This window comes from Myotis nattereri (genome assembly GCF_964212035.1).
Source record: "Myotis nattereri genome assembly, chromosome: X".
NCBI lineage: Eukaryota > Metazoa > Chordata > Mammalia > Chiroptera > Vespertilionidae > Myotis > Myotis nattereri.
In genome coordinates, this window is record NC_138078.1 from 7,212,290 (window position 1) to 7,233,346 (window position 21,057).

The 21,057-nt window shown below is 40.7% G+C and overlaps 1 protein-coding gene across 1 annotated transcript in view; it reads right to left on the reverse strand.

The window, feature by feature from the left end:
• Positions 1-21,057, reverse strand: part of FANCB (FA complementation group B) — a 400,139-nt gene that overhangs the window by 330,162 nt on the left and 48,920 nt on the right. The window contains exon 10 of the mRNA XM_081115081.1: positions 14,402-14,531. Within this exon, the coding sequence (XP_080971207.1) occupies positions 14,480-14,531 (52 nt within the window). The 3' untranslated portion in view covers positions 14,402-14,479. The remainder of the gene's footprint in view (positions 1-14,401; positions 14,532-21,057) is intronic.

The following is a 21,057-nucleotide window of genomic DNA, read 5'->3' on the forward strand; positions in this document are numbered from 1 at the left end:
ACTTCTTGTGTTATCAATTATATTCTCTGAGCTTCAGTTTTGCCACCTATGGAAATGGGAGTAGGGTCTCAAAGGTATTTTCAGCAATAAAATTATATTTTCTGTATGTCTACATTAATCATACTAGCAAGACAGGCCAAGTTTATGGAGACTAGAAAAATATACTTTTTTAGAGTTAGTATCATAACCACAGGTACTGCTATCACGTATAACTTAAATTGAAATGCAACCTTATAGAGGGGATTACTTAGATTTTTCTGCTGAAGATAGCAAAAGCAGCTGTTTGGATTATCTCAGAAGCAGAGTCTGAGACAAGAGATAATCTCAGCAGAGTGTTGGAATTTTTTTGAGAGGGAAATCCTAATAAAATTGTAGAATGAGAAAGGCACCTTGAGACAGGGAGAAAGCCAATGTCAGGGTGTATTAATGAAGTTGCTATTATTGTAGCAATTAAGACCCAGTCCCATCAGGACTTCTGAGAAAAGACAAAATACCTGCCAGAATAACCCATTCAAAGGAGAGGAGTCTGTGCACTTTTTCACTGGGTCCCATCCTTGACTGATTAAAGATTGCCCTGAGGGTGTCAACAGCCTCATCTTCTAAGCCAGGGGTGGGCAAACTTTTTGACTCGAGGGCCACAATGGGTTCTTAAACTGGACCAGAGGGCCGGAACAAAAGCATGGATGGAGTGTTTGTGTGAACTAATATAAATTCAAAGTAAACATCATTACATAAAAGGGTACGGTTTTTTTTTTTCAATAGTTTTATTCATTTCAAATGGGCTGGATCCCGCCCGTGGGCCGTAGTTTGCCCATGGCTGTTCTAAGCCCTGCAGACTTCCATAGCTTCAGCTTTGAGAAGGCCATCACAGAGAAAGCAAGGTGTGAGTTTAAGGTGTGACACTGTGGTGGGTTGAATTGTGTCCCCTCACCCGACTCCCAAATTTCATACATTGTAGTCCTAAACCCCAGCACCTCAAAATGTGACCTTATTTGAAGACAGAGTCTTTACACAGGTAAACAAATTGAAATGCGGTCATTAGTGTAGGCCCTAATACAATATGAATGGTCTCCTTATCAAAAGAGGGAAATGTACAGATATATATGCATGCAATGTCATATGAAGATGGGCATTGTGCTGCCGCAGGCAAGGAATTGCCAGAAACCAGGAAAGAAGCCTAGAAAATACCCTTCCCTGGCCCTTCAGAGGGAACTTGGCCTGCCAATACCTTGATCTCAAATTTCTAGCCTCCAGAATTGTAACACCATAAATTTCTGTTATGTGAGCCACTCAGTTCATGGTACTTTGTTACCATAGCCTAGCAAACTGATACACTGTTGTGATGAATTTGAGCATGTAAGGAACTGTGCAACAAGCTATGGCTGAAATTAGGTGCATGCAAGGGAGGTGACGTGGGCACTAAAGACATCTTCTACAGAGACCATAGAAGGTGGACATGTTGTGGCTGAGAGATTATCCTGTTGTTTTTCAGCAACCCCTAAAGAAAGGGCGAGAAAGCTATAACTTGCAATGGCTAAAACCATAACCTAGACTATAAAAAAAGCCTGTTCTGTGTGTTCATTATATTTGAAGCAACAATAAATCTTGCTATTATCCTCTCAATTTTTAATATACCTTTTCTTCTTAAGGAAGCCATTGGTTCTTTTATATGAACCAATCATATTTGTCAATATATTTAAAAAGGGACATTTTAATAGCCTGATTTCCAGGGCAGCCTCCATTCCATGGGTAAGAATGATAAAAACAAAAAAATGGATGACAACTGTATTATACCTAAAAATCTTACACTTATATTCATAATATTTTATATTGGAAAAGGTTTAAAAGTTGTTATAAATTCACTAAATATGTGTCATAGAAATGCTTAGGAAATTGGAAACATGGGTTTTTCCCTGAAATTTGAGATTCTTTAACTTCTTTAACTGGGTCAGGAATATATTGCTAAAAGCACTGCTCTCAGACACTGTCATTTTGTACTTTCCTTCCAAAAGCATCAATCTCAAAAGAAATATGTGCACAAATTAGCAAGAGGACTTTCTCAAGCCGCTGAATATGTTTGAACTGAAGAAAAAGCAAGGTTCTCCATGTAAGCCAGTCATTTTATCATGCCCTACTTTGGTTAGAACCTGATTCTCCCTCCCCACCTGGCTGACCTGTCCCTCCTAACAGAAATCAGGAAATCAGAGGATGGGTTTCAATATCAATGCATCATGTAAAAAATTAAACACATGGCATCATTATAAAAGGAGTTGTAATTTGTCGAGTTAAATACACAAAAAGTAAGTTGGAAGTAATCTAGACGTTTTGTCATAAATAATATTTCCACTTATAATACTGTAAATTAAAAAAAGGAAATGTGCCATTTAGGTTTTGATGTCACAATTTAAATATTTTTGTGTTGTTGGAAATGGAATTTAAAGTACAGACTTTTTCTAATATGCATTGTCATTACCTCTTTTTTCAGCTTTATTGAGATATAATTGATATACCACATTGTGTAAATTTAAAGTATACAATGTGATGATTCAATACACATGTATATTACAAAATGTTTACCATCCTTAACACATCCTTCAACTCACATAATTACCAATTTGTTGTCATTGTTGTTACAGTGAGAACATCAAAGCTCTACTCTCATAGCGGTTTTCAAGTATACAACAAAGGATTGTTAACTATAGTCACCATGCAGTATTTTACACCCCCAGAACTTGCTCATCTTGTAATTCAAAGTTTGAGCTATGACTATCATCTCTCAATTTCCTCCACACCTCAGAGCCTGACAACCAGCATTTGACTTTGTTTCTATTAAGTTCCATATTTTTAGATTCTTTATACAAGTGATATCATATAGTATTTATCTGTCTGACTTATTTCACTTAGAATAATGCCCCAAGTCTATCCCTGTTGTCATAAGTGGCTGTATTTCCTTCTTTTTAATGACTGAATAATACTGCATTGCATGCATACCTACCACATTTTTTAATTCATTCATCTATTGATGGACACTTAGATTATTTCAAAAGTTAGATATTGAAGTCACTTACTATTATTGCATTGTTATCTATTATTCCCTTCAGATCTGTTAGTATTTGCTTAACATATTTAGGTGTTCCAATACTGGGTGGTTATATATTTACAATTGTTATATCCTCTTGATAAATTGATCCCTTTATCATTATACTAGAGGCCCGGTGCATGAATTCATGCATGGGTGGGATCCCTCTGGGTGGCCTGTGGGGATGGGGTTGAAACCCACAGTCCAACGCCATCTGCAGCTCCTACCTGCCACTCCTGCTCATCCTGGCCCCACTGTGCCTGCTGCGGTCTCATGCCCAATCAGTCCAGGGCAGGAGAGGCTTGCGTTGCTGCAGCAGCGCTCACCAGCCATGAGCCCTGCGTCTGGCACCCTCCCAAGGGGAGCGGCCTGCAGGATCAGGCTGAAACCAGCAAGGGGTCCCAGATTGCCAGAGGGTGCAGGCCAGGCTGAGGGACTCCACTGATGCACGATCAGGGAGGGACCACAGGAGAACTCCAGGACATGCCCCGCCCATCTTGCTCAATCCCGATCAGGTGGACCCCAGCAGCAAGCTAACCTACTGATCAGAGCATCTGCCCCCTGGTGGTCGGTGCATGTCATAGTGAGCGGTTGAGCAGCCTTAGCCTATCATTAGCATATTATGCTTTGATTGGTTGTTCGGTTGTTCTGCCATTCAGTCTATTTGCATATTACCCTTTTAATACATAGGGATAATTACCTTCTTTGTCTCTTATTACAATATTTGATTGAAAGTCTGTTTTGTCTAATATAACTATAGCTACACCTGCTCTCTTTTAGTTTCTATTTTCATGGAATATTATTTTCCATTTCTCACTTTCAACCTATGTCCTTGAAGCTGAAATAATTTCTTGCAGGAAGAATATAGTTGGATCTTGGTTTTCTATCCATCCAGCTACTCTGTGCCTTTTGGTTAAAATCTACTTATATTTAATTAGATGGGTAAGGACTTATTATTGCCATCTTGTTCATTGTTTTCTGGCTGTTTTGTAGTTCCTTTCTTCCTCTCTTGCTGTCTTCCTTTGTGAGCTGACAATTTTCCCCAATGGTATACTTTGATTTATTTCTCTTAATTTTATGTGTAACTACTATAGAGTTTTGCCCTGAAGCTTACTTGAAGTATCTTATAGCTATAGAAGTCTATTTTAAGCTGACAAGAACTTAACTTTGATTGAATACAAAATATTATCCTTTAACTCCTACTCCAACATTGTGTTTTTGATGTCACAATTTAAATCTTTTTGTATTGTGTAAGCATTAACAAATTATTGTAGCTATAGCCACTTTTAATACTTATGATCTTTAACTTTTCTACTAGAGTTAAGTGGCTAATACCCCACCATATTATAGTATTAGAGTACTTGAATTTAACTATAAATGTATCTTTATCAGAGCATTGTATATTTTAATATGTATTCATATTACTGGTTTGTGTACTTTCATTTCAGCTAGAAGGCTTTTTAGCATTTCCTGTGAGGCAGGACTAGTGAAGATACACTCTCTTAGTTTTTGTTTATTAGCTAAAGTCTTTATCTTGCCTTCATTTCTAAATGACAACTTTGCTGGGTAAAATATTCTTACCTGGCAGTTTTTCTTTTTCTGTCAGCACTTTGAATATATCATTCCATTCTCTCCTGGCCTGCAAGGTTTCTGCTGAGGAATCCTGTGATAGATAGCTTTATGGGAGTTCCCTTTTATGAAAGAATTATTTCTTTTGTTGCTATAAAATGTTTCTCTTTGTTTTTTATTTTAGATAGTTTTAGTATAGAGTGTGTTGGAGAAGATTGTTTTGGATTGAAATCTCGGGGTGCTATTAGTTTCATGTAATTGGATTTCCAAGTCTCTCCTTAGGTTTTGGAAGTTCTCAGCCATTATTTCTTTAAATAAGCTTTATACCCCCTTTTTCCTCTTTATCTTCAGAGACTCCAATGATACATACATTATTTTTCTTAATGGGGTTGCTAAGGACCATGGACTTTCTTCATTTAATTTCATTCCTTTTTCTTTCTGTTCCTTTGGTTGGATAATTTCAAATGATCTCTCTTTGAGATGACTGATGCTTTCATCTCTTTGGTCCTATCTATGTTGAAGCTCTCTATTGAATTTCAGTTCAGTCATTGTTTTTCTATCAGATCCAAAATTTTTTTATTTTTTTGTTTGCTTTTTTAATCTTTTTGTTGAGTTTATAATTTTGTTCCTATATTATTTTCCTGATTTCATCCATTGTTTATCAGTGTTGTCTAGTAGTTTACTCTGAGCATTCTTAGAACAATTATTTTGAATTTTCTGTCACGCAGTTTTTGGTATCTCCATTTCTTTCAAGTCAGTTGCTGGAAGTTTACTTTGTTCCTTTGGTGGAGTCATGTTCCCTGATTCTTTGTGATCCCTACAGCCTGCCACAGGTATCTGTATATTTGAAGTAGTCAGGCACCTCTTCCAGACTTTATTATCTGACTTCAGTAAGGAAAGACCTCCATTAATGGATGGGAACATGATGAAGTATGCTGTGACCCTGAGTGTAGTGGTGCCAAGTGCCACGTGCAGGGGTGTGTGGCAACGCTGGGTCTAGGGCAGTGGTCGGCAAACCGCAGCTCACGAGCCACATGTGGCTCTTTGTCCCCTTGACTGTGGCTCTTCCACAAAATACCACGTGCGGGCGCGCACATACAGTGCGATTGAAACTTCATGGCCCATGCACAGAAGTCGGTTTTCGGCCTGGGCGAGTCTATTTTGAAGAAGTGGTGTTAGAAGAAGTGAGGGTACGTTCGCTGAGGTCGACCCCTCAGATTGAGGACATTTTTAGCAAAGGCCAGCTTAGGAGTAGCCTAATAAAGTTAATAACAAGGTACTTACCTATATAGTTTAAGTTTAAAAAATTTGTCTCTCAAAAGAAATTTCAATCATTGTACTGTTGATATTTGGCTCTGTTGACTAATGAGTTTGCCGACCACTGGTCTAGGGGGCTGTGGTTATACATGAGCTCAGGCTACCGAAGTCTACAGCATTGACAACTGCATGGTCCTTGGTAAGCACTTTGGATGGCCCGCAGAAGTTACAAGGGCTGTTGGGATCCTCTGGACATTGTTAAAATGTGTCTTGTGTATAAGCAGATGAATTACATGCTTCAGAAGAACAGATGCTTCAATTCAAGTAAGAAGGCAAGAAAAGACTGATGTTCCAGCTCAAGCACGTAAACAAGAGGAATTCCCTCTTAGTCTTGTTCTTTTCAGGTCTCCAATTGATTGGATGAGGCCCATCATTAGGGAGGGCACTATGTTGTACTTAGTCTACCCATTCAAATGTTAATCTCATCAAGAAACACCTTCACAGACATGCCCAGAATAATGTTTGTCCAAACGTCTGGGCACCCTGTAACCTAGACAAGCTGACACATAAAATTAACCATTACAAATGCCTCAGAACCTTGCTAGCTGTTTGTAGGAGGCCTCAGTTCCTTACAAGATGGGACTCTCTATAGGGCCGCTTGAGTGTCCTCATGGCCATGGTAGCTGGCTTCTCCCAAAATACATGATTCAAGAGAGAAAGTCAGGAGAAAGGCTCAAATATTGCATGACCTAGTTTTGGAAATCACTGCCACCATATGCTTTTTATAGAAACAAGTCGCTAAGTCCAGCCCACTCTCAAGGAGGGAGGAAAATTTTACCTCTTAAGGAAAGGAATATCAAAAAATTTGTGGGTATATTTTTAAACCACAATAACTGGGGAGCTTTAAAAATACTGACACCTAGTTACTACCCCTGGACCGTCTGATTTAATTGGGTTGTGTTGTGATTTTTAAAAGCTCTTGATGTAACTCCCATGAGTTGCCAAGCATTTCCTCTATCATCTTCATCCACTCTTGTGTCTCTTAATATTTTAAGGCCTTAGTGAGCAAGCCCATATCCCTGTGACTTGCATGATATGTTGTACCATATCATGCAAGTGGGTGTGAAAACTTCCTCTGATAGATAACTCAACCTCATTAAAGAAATGTTGAAATTTAAAATAGTTTTCTTAATGTAAAAAATAAGCATTATGTTTTACATAGAGGTATAGTACTCAAGAGAAGAGCATTTAATACCTAACATTTCCAAAATCATATATATTACAAAGCAAGGATATAAAATAAACCAAATACAGTAAGTCCTCATTGTCATCGATAGGTTCTGTGATATTAAACAAAGCAATGTATAATGAAACTAATTTTACCACAGGCTAATTGAAACAGACAAGAGTTAAGTTCCAACAGCATCTCGTCAACATTATAATAAAATTACATTATTAGAGGACCTGCTGTACAAGAGACTTCTGGCTAAGTATGAAGCTTAAAACTTACAAATAAAAGCATAAATAAGCATTATTTCGAGCTTATAAAGGACCAGATCCTTATTGATAATTTATGACAGAATGTGGCCAACTCTGCCTTTGGAAGTATGATGGTTAGTTTTATTTATCAACTTAGCTAGGCTATAGTGACCAGTTATTTATTCAAACACTAATTAAGATGTTTCTGTGAAGGTATTTTATAGATGTGATTAACATCTACAATCAGTTGACTTTAAGTAAAAGAGACTACCCTATAATGTGATTGGGATCTCATCTAATCAATTGAAGGCCTTAAGTGCAAAAACTGAGGCTTCTCAAAGATGAAGAAATTCTGCCTTGAGACTGTAACATACACTCTTGGCTGAGTTTCAATACTGCCAGGCTGCACCACAAATTTTGGACTTGCCAGCACCTATAAACATGTGAGCCAATTCCTCCAAACAAATCCCTTCATATATATATGGATACTAATATGAATACAGATAAATGCATCTGTATATATTGTACTAGTTCTGTTTTTCTGGAGATCCCTGATTCATACAAGTTTTGGTACTTGGAAGTGGGATGCTGCTATAACAAATATGTGAAAATATGGCAATGGGTCTGGAATTGGCGAATTTTGAGGAGCTTGACAGAAAAAGCCTAGATTGCCTTGAAGAGATAGATGGTTGGTAGGAATATGGGCATTGAAGGTGATTCTGGTAAAGGCTAAGATAGAAGTGAGGAAACAGTAGAGAAAGCTTCTATTATCTCAGAGAATTCCATATACCATCACAAACAGGATGCGGGTAGAAATATGAACATTAAAGGTGCGTCTAGTGAGGTCACAGCTGGAAATGAGGAAAATGTTACTGGACACTGCAGAAAAATGCAATATTTGTTAGAAAATGGCAAAGAACTTGGTTGAATCATCCTAAAGTTTTATAGAAAGTAGAACTTGTAAGTGATAAACTTGGGTATTTGAGGAGATTCCCAAAGAAAAAGTGGAAGGTATTGCCTGGTTTCTCCTTGCTGCTTATAATAAAATGTTAAAGGAAAGGGATAAATTGAGAAGGAATTGTTAAGCAAACAGAAACCAGCACTTGATTTGGAAAATTCTCAGCCTATTTAGATATGATTTATGGATCCAATCAACCACCTTGGCATAAGCCAGGAACAGAGATGGGGTTATCCAGAAAAGATCTGTGGAGGACTCTCATGTCTAATGGCTCTGACTCCTGTGAATTTTACCAGGAGACTGACAAATTTTTGAGAGAATTTTATACCAGCGAAAACGCTATCAGCCTGTACTGAAAGGCACAGAGAAAACACCATGTAAAGAAGAGATACATAAGGAAATTGGCATGTGAAGACAGAGGCAGAGATTGGAGTGATGAATCTTGAAGCCAAGGCAAGCCAAGGACTGCCAGCCACCGCCAGAAGTTAGCAAGAAACAAAGAAAGATCCCCCCTTAGGGTGTTCGAGAGAGCATGGTATTACTGACACCTTGATTTCAGACTTCTAGCCTCCAGAACTGTGAAAGAATAAATCTCTACTGCTTAAGCCACCCTGTTTGTGGTACTTTGTTACAACAGCACTAGAAAACAAATACAGGAAGTATCAAAGATAGATACTGACTAGCTGAAATCTCCCCTTGCATTGAACCTATACTGTTATACTGTATTCTGTATCTGCTTGGGAAGCAAGATATAAATGTTTTGATTTAATAAACAATTAGATTCAATTAACTATGCAAGCAAATAATTTCACTTAAACTTGGTTTAAGACATATGTGACAGTCATAGTACTTAATATTTTGGCCTGTTTACATCCGCCTTGATCTCTAATTTCCTCTTTTCCCCTCTCACATGGCTGCAAAAATACCAAACAACATTTTTGCAAGTGGAATTTAATGGAGTAGAAACAACAGTATTTTCTTGACAAACATCACCACACATTAGTAAGGGATTTAAATTCTGCATGGGTTTTGTTTACACACTCAGACACTAATTGTCAGTCAGTTTGATATGTGCAATAAGCAGCCACAGCAGTGGAAATTACCAGAGCACAAGCAAGACTGCTGGAAATGGTCTCAAATGGTGGAGCCATAGAACAGGTTTCCAAATCCCTAGGACCAAAGTTGCTAGGACCAAACTGTCATAGGTTGTTCCAGTGTCTGAGTTCCTGTTCCGTTAATTAGGCAGTTTTATTTAGCTCTTGGAAGAGTGAGAATTGAGCTGCATTGTCAGTCTTTGTCTACATGCAAGCATGTACAGCAGGTCCTCAAATAACATCTTTTTCATTCAACATCATTTCCTTGTAATGTTGATGAGGAAAAAAAAATCAATCCCAGACAGGAGCCACTGTGTGTGGAGTTTGCACATTCTCCTCATGTCCTCATGTCTGCCTGGGTTTTTTTCCTGGAGACTGGTTTCCTCCCACACCCCAGAGATGTGATTGTGAGGTAAACTGTTGTGTCTACACTGCCACAGTCTAAGTGAATGTGGGTGGGTATGAGTGGCCCTGAGATGGACAGGCGTCCTTTCCCGGGTGAGTCCCCACCTTGTGAACTGCAGTGTCTCAAGAACCTCTGGCCACCACAGCACTGAACTGGAATAAGCTGGTTGAAAAAGAACTCTCTGTCCTGTTTTTATCTATCTTTCTTAAATATATGTATATCTCACATTTATTTCAATGTTTCATATTAGGAGTGTTTGGTTCTTTATTTAGAAGTTTGGTGATGTTTTTGTGACCAGATCTATGCTGTAGGAACTTAACTCTTGTTGATATCAACCTGTCTACCTACAAATTGGTTTTGTTTAAAGTTTCAGTTTCCAAAAGCCTATCCATGTCAGGTAACTGGGTACGGCAGTCTCTTTTCTTTTTTTAAAAAAAAAATATATTTTTATTGATTTCAGAGAGGAAGGGAAAGGGAGAGAGAGATAGAAACATCAATGATGAGAGAATATCATTGATTGGCTGCCTCCTGCATACCCCCTACTGGGGATCGAGCATACAACCCAGGCTTGTGCCCTTGACTGGAATTGAACCCGGGACCCTTCAGTCCCCAGGCCAACACTCTATCCACTGAGCCAAAACAGCTAGGGCGGTAGTCTCTTTTCTTTTGTTTTCTAAGCTGAAGTGCAATCAAACAACCCAAGAAATGACAGGCCTTCAGTCAGTCAATCCTTTCCTCTCAAGTCACCAGGCAGTGGTTCCTACCATAGTCCTTAGAAATGTATTTCAGAAGGAGAAAAGATTCAGTGTAAACTAAATACAAGAATTTCTAAAAATTAGGGCACCTATGCTAGTATATTCTGGTCTAGGTACTGCAGAGACTTGAATAAATTTTTTTCATTTTAGTATACAACAACCAACCTTCATTTTGAGAGCCAAGATGTCTGCATTAGTGGAAAAGAGTCTGTTTGGCCATTCCATGGTGCTGACCTCATGAATTTGTCTCTGACTCCAAAAAACCTACTATAGGGTGTCCAAAAAAATGTATACAGACACTTTGAATAAGTATAAAACAGTGTTTATTAAAACACATTTAATTTTCAAAATTGAGCTACCAGCTCTTAAAGTGTGTATACATTTTTTTTGGACATCCTGTATTTGTATACACCAAGAGGATCTGGTTATGAATGATTCAGGCTGGTGTTCCCCTTAAAGGAGTGACTTTTATTCTTAGAGACAAGATGTGCAGATCAGCCAGGGCAAAGCAGAGATGCTACTTAGATTTCAGCAATAAACTTGGTGCCAGCAAATGTTATCTATATATATAAAAGCCTAAGCGACCAGAATGTCAGAACAACCAGAACACCAGAACAACCGGAACAACTGGAACAACTGGAACGACCAGTCGCTATGATGCACACTGACCACCAGGGGGCAGATGCTCAATGCAGGAGCTGCCCCCTGGTGGTCAGTGTGCTCCCACAGCCAACCTCCCATGGCCGGCCAACCTCCCCTGGTCCCTCCCTGTGCCAGCCAACCTCCCACGGTCCCTCCCCCCATCCTGCAGGCCCTGGCCAGCAGCCAGGAGGAAGGCCCAGGTTGGCAGCCAGAAGGCTCTGATCGGCCCTGATCACCAGCCAGGCCCATGGACCCCACCCGTGCATGAGTTTCATGCACTGGGCCTCTAGTTGCATAATAAGACTCCAGTTTAATCTATTGTCTGAAAGACTGTAGGAATTCCCTTCACCACTCAATATTTAAAAATACATTTGTGTTTTTAAATATTGATCACATGTGTTTCTTTACCAATAAAGAAATTACGTTTTGAAATGCCTTTCTGAGTTAAATTACTTGGTAATAATGCTTTGAGTGTATGAGGGGGGTGAGGGGGGAGACAGAGGTTGGAGGTGGAGGAATGTTAGAAAGAAGAAATTCCTGCCAAGTTTTTTGGGGAGGAAGAGGAGCATCATATAGACATCAGAAAAGTTATATTAAGAAAAAAATAAAGCATCAGAAGTGAAAATTTAGCACATTTCTGGCTTCAAATATCATGCTTGTTTTCCATCCATGGCATACATAGATAAAGATATAATTCTGCTGATATGGATTAGATTTCATCCTTTTTCCCAAGTTCATTACTCACCTCAATCGCTTTATAGATTGCAAAAGAGTTACCTGCCTCTGCAAATTTTGACAGGATGCCTTGTAGAAGTAGAGTAAGTTTAAAATGCTAGATTCTAGTTCTCAGTTCCACCCTACTTAACAGAGCTAAGAAATCAAAGGCTGCAGTTTGGCAAAATGGATGAGACTTCTATTTCCCTAACTTATAGCTCCAGTCCTGATTCCACCTGAAGTCTAATCCTGACCTTTAAAAAAAAATTTTTTTATACTCTTCACTCAAGTATATTTTTCCTTTTATTTTTAGAAAGAGTGGAAAGGAGGAGGAGAGAGAGTGAGAGAGAAACATCAATGTGAGAGACACATTGATTGGTTGCCTCCCGCATGTGCCTGACAGGGGCTGTGTATTGAGCCTGAAACCAAGGTATGTGCCCTTGGGCAAAACCAAACCTGCGAACCTTTATGCCGGGAGCCGGTCCATCCTTGCTGTTTCAAAGGACCTGGCATATATGGCATACTGTTCTTAATATGTTTGCTCACCTTCTTGGCACTATGTGTTTTAACCAAGGTCTCCTCTCTGAGAAAGGTTGTTTCCCCAGGTAGGGATTTTCCCCTGAAGTTAGGGAGGGAATAAAACCCCTCAACTAAGTGCCAGGCGGGTAATTAATCACTTTAACTATGAACAATCATGCTTAAGCTACATAATCTTTACTCCCTGGAATGGAGATAAGAAACGCCCTAACCTTTGTAATAGAGATTGATAGGATTGAATCAACTGGTATAAATACAGATGTAACAAGACAGCAAGACACAGAACTTAGAACACAGAACTTAGAGGGCAGGACTTAGAAGACAGAACTTAGAAGACAGAACTTAGAAGACAGAACCTACACAGAACCTAGAGACAGAAGAACTTCGCTGGAGAGAACATGGCAAAAGATCCTGGACAGAAACTGGCCCCAGAACCTAGAGACAGAACCTAGCAAAAGAGCCTGGCTGAAGAACCTAGAGACAGAACCTGGTTACAGAACCTGGATAGAACATGGCAAGAGAACCTGACTAGAATCTGGTGACTGAACCTGGCTGGAGAACCTGGACAGAATCTGGCTGGAGAACCTAGTGAGGGAACATGGCTACAGAACCTGGCTGGAGAACCTAGCAAGAGAACATGGACACAGAACCTGGCTGGAGATCCTAACCAGAACTTCGCTGGAGATCCAGATCAGAACTTGGCTGGAGATCCTGGCTAGAGATCCTGGCTAGGCTGCTGATCAACTGAACGCTGTCTCCGTGTCATTCCTTCTTCGCCGACTCCGTCCACACCTTTGGGGACCCCTGGACCTGCTGGGGTTGGACCCCAGCACCTTTAGTCTGCAGGCCAATGCTCTACCCACTGAGTAAAACCAGTCAGGGCCAGTCCTTACTTTTTAGTAGCTTTTATATGTCCATTTGTCAACTTAAATTTTCTACTACCTGAGGGACTGTGTCTTAGGGCAGTTTAATTGACATCAGAGGGAAAGGAGACACAACTCCCATAAGACAGAAAGTACAAAGGACTTCTAAGCAGCTGACCCTTAGGTTATAGTGGGAAATCATTCAATGAAGTTATAGGATTGCTATAAAGTAAATAAATACTTTTGAGTAAGTAAATAAATGCAATAATAAATATGCTAGTTAAAATGGATACACTTACAGAAAGGGGTTGGTAAAAATCACATTGGATTGTAGGTGTAAAGTAATGTTACAAGTTAACTAATGACAACTTTAAAAGATCTGTCTTTAGTCTCTGGATCCTTAACTTACAAAAAAATAGGTATACTGTTTCCAACAGGTCACAGAAATAATGACATGGTATTGATTCAAATTAGAGACAAGGAGAGAGTAAAGTGTGTGGAAGAGAAGAGGGAGAGGTTGCTTACCACTGTCCTAGAATTTTCACAATTTCTAATTTAGAAATTCAGGAAACTAAATAAAATTTATATCATATATTACATAATAGAATTTATATAGTAAGCAGGTAAAAGTAATCAAGCTTGGGATGTCACCATTCAGGACATATTTTGAGGCCATCAGAAATCATTTCAGACATAAAATATATTTCCAAAGCCAAAAAACATATTCCTTCACACACAGTCCCAACAAGTATATGTGAGAACATCTGGTGCTTACTGCAGGGGCACTGGAGTTTTATAGAGATGAACATCTTTCTAGGACCTCAGTGCTAATAAGAATTTGAGAAAGCAGTGTAAAGGAATATGTATATGACATATTACTATATCCTGATTCCCAAGGCAGAAGCAACACCCTAGAAATTTTGGGTGTTCAAGAATTCCAAGGTCCTTGCTAATTAACTTGGATGTATTAGACAGGATAATTTAGAGAGCACTACAGTAATAATCTAAAATTCTCAATGGTGTAGCATAACAAAATATTATTTCTTACTCATACAATGTCGTTAGCAGATCTGGGAGACTAGGCAGAATTGCTGATCTCCATGCATAGGCACAGTGTCCACATTGTTTAGGTTTGATGGTTTCTCCATACCAACATACACTCCCACAGTTGCTGTGGCCTAGGAAGAAAGCATGGAAAATCAGGAACTGGCTTTCATGCATAACTCACATTTCAGTCACATGACTGCCCTTAACTTCAAGAGGGCATATGCCCCTGTCCCCCCAAAAAAGGATCAGAAATCTTGATGGGAAACGTTAATTATGTCTACTACAAATATGTAGCAAATCTTTAGATTTTTCCCTGTATTCCCATAAGAAAGATAAAATGAAGAGGGTTCAAGCATCAGTAGCTTTTTCCCACCTTTCTCTCATTTGTTTATTGCTTCAGTATGGTGTGATGAAAAAAACAATTGGACTTCAAATAAATTATTTATTTTAATCCAACCCACATTACTAGTAAAGGATTAAGAGCTTTCTTTTATCTGTTATTAGAGGTCCGGTGCACGAATTCATGCACCAGTGGGGTCCCTTGGCCTGACATGCAGGATCAGGCCAAAACTGGCTCTCTGACATCCCCTGAGGGGTCCCAGATTGCGAGAGGGCACAGGCCAGGCCAAGGGACCCCACCTGTGCACAATTGGGGCCGAGGAGAGACGTGGGAGGTTGGCCAGCCAGGGAGGGGCCACAGGAGGGCTCCAGAGAGTGTTCAGTCCATCTCACTCAGTCCCACTAGGCTGGACCCCAGCAGCAAGCTAACCTACCGGTAGGAATGTCTGCCCCCTGGTGGTCAGTGCATGTCATAGCGACTGGTTGACCAGTTAACTTTCTGCCTTCTGGTGGTCAGTGCACATCACAGCAAGCGGTTGAGTGGCCTTAGCATATCATTAGCATATTACGTTTTGATTGGTTGAATGGCCAACGGGATGACAGGACACTTAGCATATTAGGCTTTTATTATATAGGACTAGAAGCCCGGTGCACAAAAATTGGCGGGGGGAAGGGGGGGTCCCTCAGCCTGGCCTGTGCCCTCTTGTAGTCTGGGACCCCTCAGGAGATAATGACCTGCTGGCTTAGGCCTGCTCCAGGGTGGCAGAGGGCAGGCCTAATCCCTAGGTGCAGCCCCTGGTCGGGCTCAGAGCAGGGCCGATTGGGGAATTGGGGTGCTGCCCCCTGTCATGCACAGAGCAGGGCGGATTGGGAGGTTGCGATGCCACCCTCAGTCATGCTCAGGGTAGGGCCGACTGGGGGGTTGGGGCACCGCCCCCTGTCACACTCAAGGCAGGGTCAATGGGGAGGTTTCGGCGCCACCCCCTGTCACGCACAGAGCAGGGCCAATCAGGGGGTTGGGGCGCTGCCCCCTGTCACGCACAGAGCATGGCCGATCAGGCGGTTGGGGAGCTCCCCCCTGTCACTCACAGAGCAGGGCCCATCAGGGGGTTGAGGAGGTCCCCCCCTGTCACTCACAGAGTAGAGCCGATCAGGGGGTTGGGGCGCTGCCACTGTCACACTCAGGGCAGGGCCGATGGGGAGGTTATGGCTCTACCCCGTCACACACAGAGCAGGGCCCGTGGGGTGAGGGGGTTGGGGCGCTGCCCTCTATCACCCACAGAGCAGGGCCGATCAGGGGGTTGGGGCACCGCCACTCTCACACTCAGGGCAGGGCCGATGGGGAGGTTATGGCTCTACCCCGTCACACACAGAGCAGGGCCCGTGGGGTGGGGGGGTTGGGGCGCTGCCCTCTATCACCCACAGAGCAGGGCCGATCAGGGGGTTGGGGCACCGCCACTCTCACACTCAGGGCAGGGCCGATGGGGAGGTTATGGCTCTACCCCGTCACACACAGAGCAGGGCCCGTGAGGTGGGGGGGTTGGGGCGCCGCACCCTGTCACACACAGAGCCGCAGGGCGATCAGGATGTTGGGGAGCTCCCCCCTATCAGGCACATAGCAGGGCAGATCAGGGAGTTGGGGCGCCTTCCCCTGTCACGAACAGAGCAGGGTGGATAGGGAAGTTGTGGCCCCGCCCCCTGTCACACACAGAGCCACAGGGCGATCAGGGGGTTTGGGCACTGCCCCCTGTCATGCTGATCCCAGTGCCGGGAGACCTCGCGGCTCCGCTGATCCCGGTGCTGGGAGGCATATTACCCTTTTACTATATAGAATAGAGGCCTGATGCATGGGTGGGGGCTGGCTGGTTTGCCCTGAAGGGTGTCCCGGATCAGGGTGGGGGTCCACACTGGGGTGCCTGGCCAGTCTGGGTGAGGGGCTGAGGGCTGTTTTCAGGCTGGGGGTGACTGAAGCTCCCAACTGCTCCTTTTTTTCTTGTTCTTTTTTTTTTTTTTTTTATTCTGAGCCAGCTTTAGCTCTGAGGCTCCAGCTCTTAGGCCTCCGCTCCTGAAAGCAGGTATCTGGTTTGTTTAGGTTCTACAGTCGAAACTCTGTATCAACTCCAGGTCTGAGATCCCGGCTAGCTGAAAGCTGGTTTCTGGGGTTTTGTTTAGTTTCTATTTTTGTAACTATGTTTCAAACTGCCAGCTCAGAGGCCTGCAGCCGCAGGCAGGGAACGTTGGAGTCCTCCGTCACTGAAGCAAGCAAGCCTCATGTTAGTTTCAAGCTGCCTGGCTGCCGGCCGCCATCTTGGCTGGCAGTTAATTTGCATATCGCCCTGATTAGCCAATGGGAAGGGTAGTGGTCGTACACCAATTACCATGTTTCTCTTTTATTAGATAGGATAAGGTTTCTCAATCTTGGCACTAATGACATTTACTGTAAGATCATTCTTGGGGCACTGTCCTGTATTGCAGGTTATTTAGCAATATCCCTGGTCTCTACCCACTAGATGACAAAAGCAGCCTTCCCACTCCAGTTGTCAAAATCAAAACCATCTCCCTACATTTTATACTGGGGGGTAAAATTACTCCTGTTTAAGAACCACTTTTCTATTTGCTTCTTTTGACCACCAGGCAGGGTTCAGGCCATTTTTACACATGAAATGACCCAATAATTGAGCACTGGTAGAAATAGACCAAATATGATAAAATATATTTTCTCCCCCCAGATCTACTTCTGGTACTTTGGGCAGATCTCTGACTGTCCTTTTACCTTATCTCTAGAATAGGGGAACAATGTTACCTGGCTCACAAGCTTTTTGTAGGAATTAAATGAGACACTAAATAATCCATCCTTTTCTCTCTGTTTTAAGAAACTACTTCTGTATATGCCCAAGACCTACATATATATTGAGTCTATTTCCAGACTTTCTGTTCTGTTCTACTTGTCACTTTGAATATTCCTGTGAGAAATCCTCACTGTGTTAACCATTATTACTATTAAGCTCTCTATTATCTATAGATGATTTGTCTGGGAAATTTAGCCACCAGTAAAGGGACCAGAAACTGAAAAGTGAAGAAAAAGGCCTGCAGAAGCCCTGCACTAAACTTTACATACTTTTAAAATTGTGACGTCTCCCAAGGTTATTACAATGGATTATAAATTATTTCTTCTTCACCCTTGCACTATCTTGTGCCTTGCACACAGGTGCAAGCACCCAATAAATGGCTGCTGAGTGACTAAATGACCAATTTCAGACATAAGTCAAACAAGCTTAACATTACTGGGCTTCTCCCCATCATCTTAGGTTAGATGTCCTAAACTAGGTGAGATGAAGACACAGAAGCTATTAATATAGGCAGGGCTAGCGTCAGCAATAATTGACCCGGGACAGTCTGACATCAAAAGAGGAAATTAAAAGGCAGACATTAATTAAAAATAAAAACCACATGATCTGAAAAGTAAGCAGCCACACACATCACAATAACCCCTTAGCTGCATTACACTGTCAGTGTATAATAATTGACATCCCTAATAATGACTTTGACATTTTTAAAATGCTAATTTCTATTCAACATATTCTATTTTTAAAAATTTGGAGTAGTGTGTAAGGCATTTGAGAAAGATTTCCATCACAGGCTTATAAAATATGTGATTTGCAATATACCTTAGAGATTACCTAATCTGTTTTCTAGATGCAGGAAGTCAATCCCCGAAAGGTGAAGTGCACTTGTCCAAGGCCAGGTGCCCAGTGAGGCAGAATTGAAACAAAAGCCCTAGTTTTATTAATTCTTATTGAGCCTTTGTATTGCTCAAAAAATAGTAGTTTAGATCTGGTAAATGTGTCAAAGGAGGGAGAAAGCATGATGCTTGATTCAAGTGACTGAAATTTCTTTGGAAAAGAAAACAAGGATAATCCAAACGTTAAGAACAACACTAGAAAACACTAGAGTCGGGTGAAGCGTGGATCACATTTTCTAAGCCATTCTTATTAACAGGTTATCTAACAAGTATGAGTTATTTATGAAGACGAGGGGGGTATGGGAAATGTTAAAAAATTAGCCTGTCCTGAAAAAAATCTAAGTTGAAGGAAGGACAGAATAGGAAAATGGTCCAATTATTCTAAAATAGTAGTCTCATAGAAATATAATATGTGCCATATATGTAATCTGAAATTTTCTAGTAGCCCCAATAGAAAGGAGAAGCAACAGATTAAATTCATTTTAAAATACATTTTATGTAAATCGGTATATCCAAAATGTTATTAATTAAATATGTACTCAATACACAATAATTATTAATGAGATACTTTACATTACTCAAACTAAGTATGAAAGCTAATATGCATTTCACACAGCATATCTTAATGTGGATGCTAAATTCATCAGAAATATTTGGTCTGAATTTAGATTTGTAAAACTTACAACTGAAAGGGTGAATTCACATACCCAAGTTGATCCAAACATAACCTAAATGTCTTACAATAACAAATCAAATGCCCTAAATCATTTTCTGTTAATATTTCCATTGACAAAATTCCTTCAGTTTTTAAATTTAAATGCAATCAATTGAAATTACATAAATGAAAAATTCAATTCCTCGGGCTTCAGGACAAATTTCAAGGGTTTAATCACACATGTGGCTAGTGGCTATGCATTAGGCTGACAGGTCTAGGGGTGGGTTTTAGAGATGGGAAGCAGGGTTTTCAGGTGACATAAAGCCCTTGTATGGCAGACTCAAGTGCCTGGAGGGAGACTGTATATGGGCTCATACACAAAGTGGAGCCACTCTATACTATCCACCAAGAAAAAAGGAAAATTAAAAAAAAGAAAGAATGAGATATCAAGACAAGAACAGATTTCTAAGAAGACTAATGTACAACAAAATAGTAAAAACAAAACAAACAAACAAACAAAATCAGGGAGACCAACAGTTTTATTGTAGTAAATAAAATGTGAAAAAATAAGGACTGAAACTGGAGGAGGGAAGGAGAAATGAGGGGGAGTCAATGATCCAAGAGGCTATTTGTTGGATGGAAGAACTGACAAAACTGAAGATTAGATAGGACACCAAAGAAGAGGCCCTCACTAAAGAACTCATAGAGACCTGGTTTTTGTTTGCTTGTTTTGTGTTTTGTTTAAGTCTATATTTTTAATTTGTTTACTCTCTATACTCTCTTCTACATGCACTTAACAGGGAGTTCAAGGGTTATTGAAGCAGCCCTTGAATTCTTCTTGGGAATGTAAAGGGTCTATTATTATGGAGGACATAAAAGAATAGAAGAGAGAAGTGGATAAGAACAGAGGGGGTGGAGAATGAAGAGAGAGGCTATAAATTTTAAACTTAGGATTTACCAATAAATAGATGATAGGTCATGCCATTTCAATGAGTGAGATCACCCTGGAAGATACGTACAGTGACATCCCAATAACAATATATTTCTAGAGACAGAGAAGCCTTCCAAGTAATGCCTCCAAGGTGGAAAGAGACTGAACCAGACAGGTTAGGTGTTTACTCTATGACCTCATTCACTCAACTAACATTTATTGAGACAAAGACCTAGGTGTTCACATTCTAGATACAAGGGACATGGGCCATCCAGGAAGAGCGCACTGCTAGGGTCACAACCTCAGAAACTTCTGCCTGCAGCAAGGTCTCTGTCTTAAACCACAATAGAGCAGGACAAGCATGTCAAACTCAAAGGCTAACACAGGCCAAATAAACAAGGTTTAAGTTCCTGTGGACCACAAAAAAACAAAAGCTTCAATTTTCATAGGAATGTAGGTTTATTTTTATAGAAACATGCTGAATACAAAGGGCTGAAATACACGAGTAATCGTTCACATAAAGTAATAGAACATTTTAATAAAAATTAATATTTTTTCTTGAACATTAACTTACCAGACACTGAATAACTGCACAAATGCATAAGCGTAATGCAAATAACCTATTTTTCTTGTTCTCCGAAAGCAAAATATTTCTTGTTGCGCACACAAAACAAGTCAGTCCAAGACTAATGATGTGGCAATAAGCTGCTAAAATATTCGCTGCTAGTATTAGTGGAGAAAAATGGCACCTGTGCGTCAGGGAAATGAATGCAACCCGATTATAGTAATCAGTCATTAGTGAACATTGTAGTTCGTTATTAATAATGACGTATAACAGGATATTGTAAAAAAATAAGTTACGGAATTTTTATTAAAACATTTCTTACATACCGGTATATTGGCTGAGCTGCAAAAAATATTTGTTCTGGACTGCATGTGGCCCATGGGCCATGAGTTTAACATGACTGGAGTAGGAGCAGGGTTATAGCA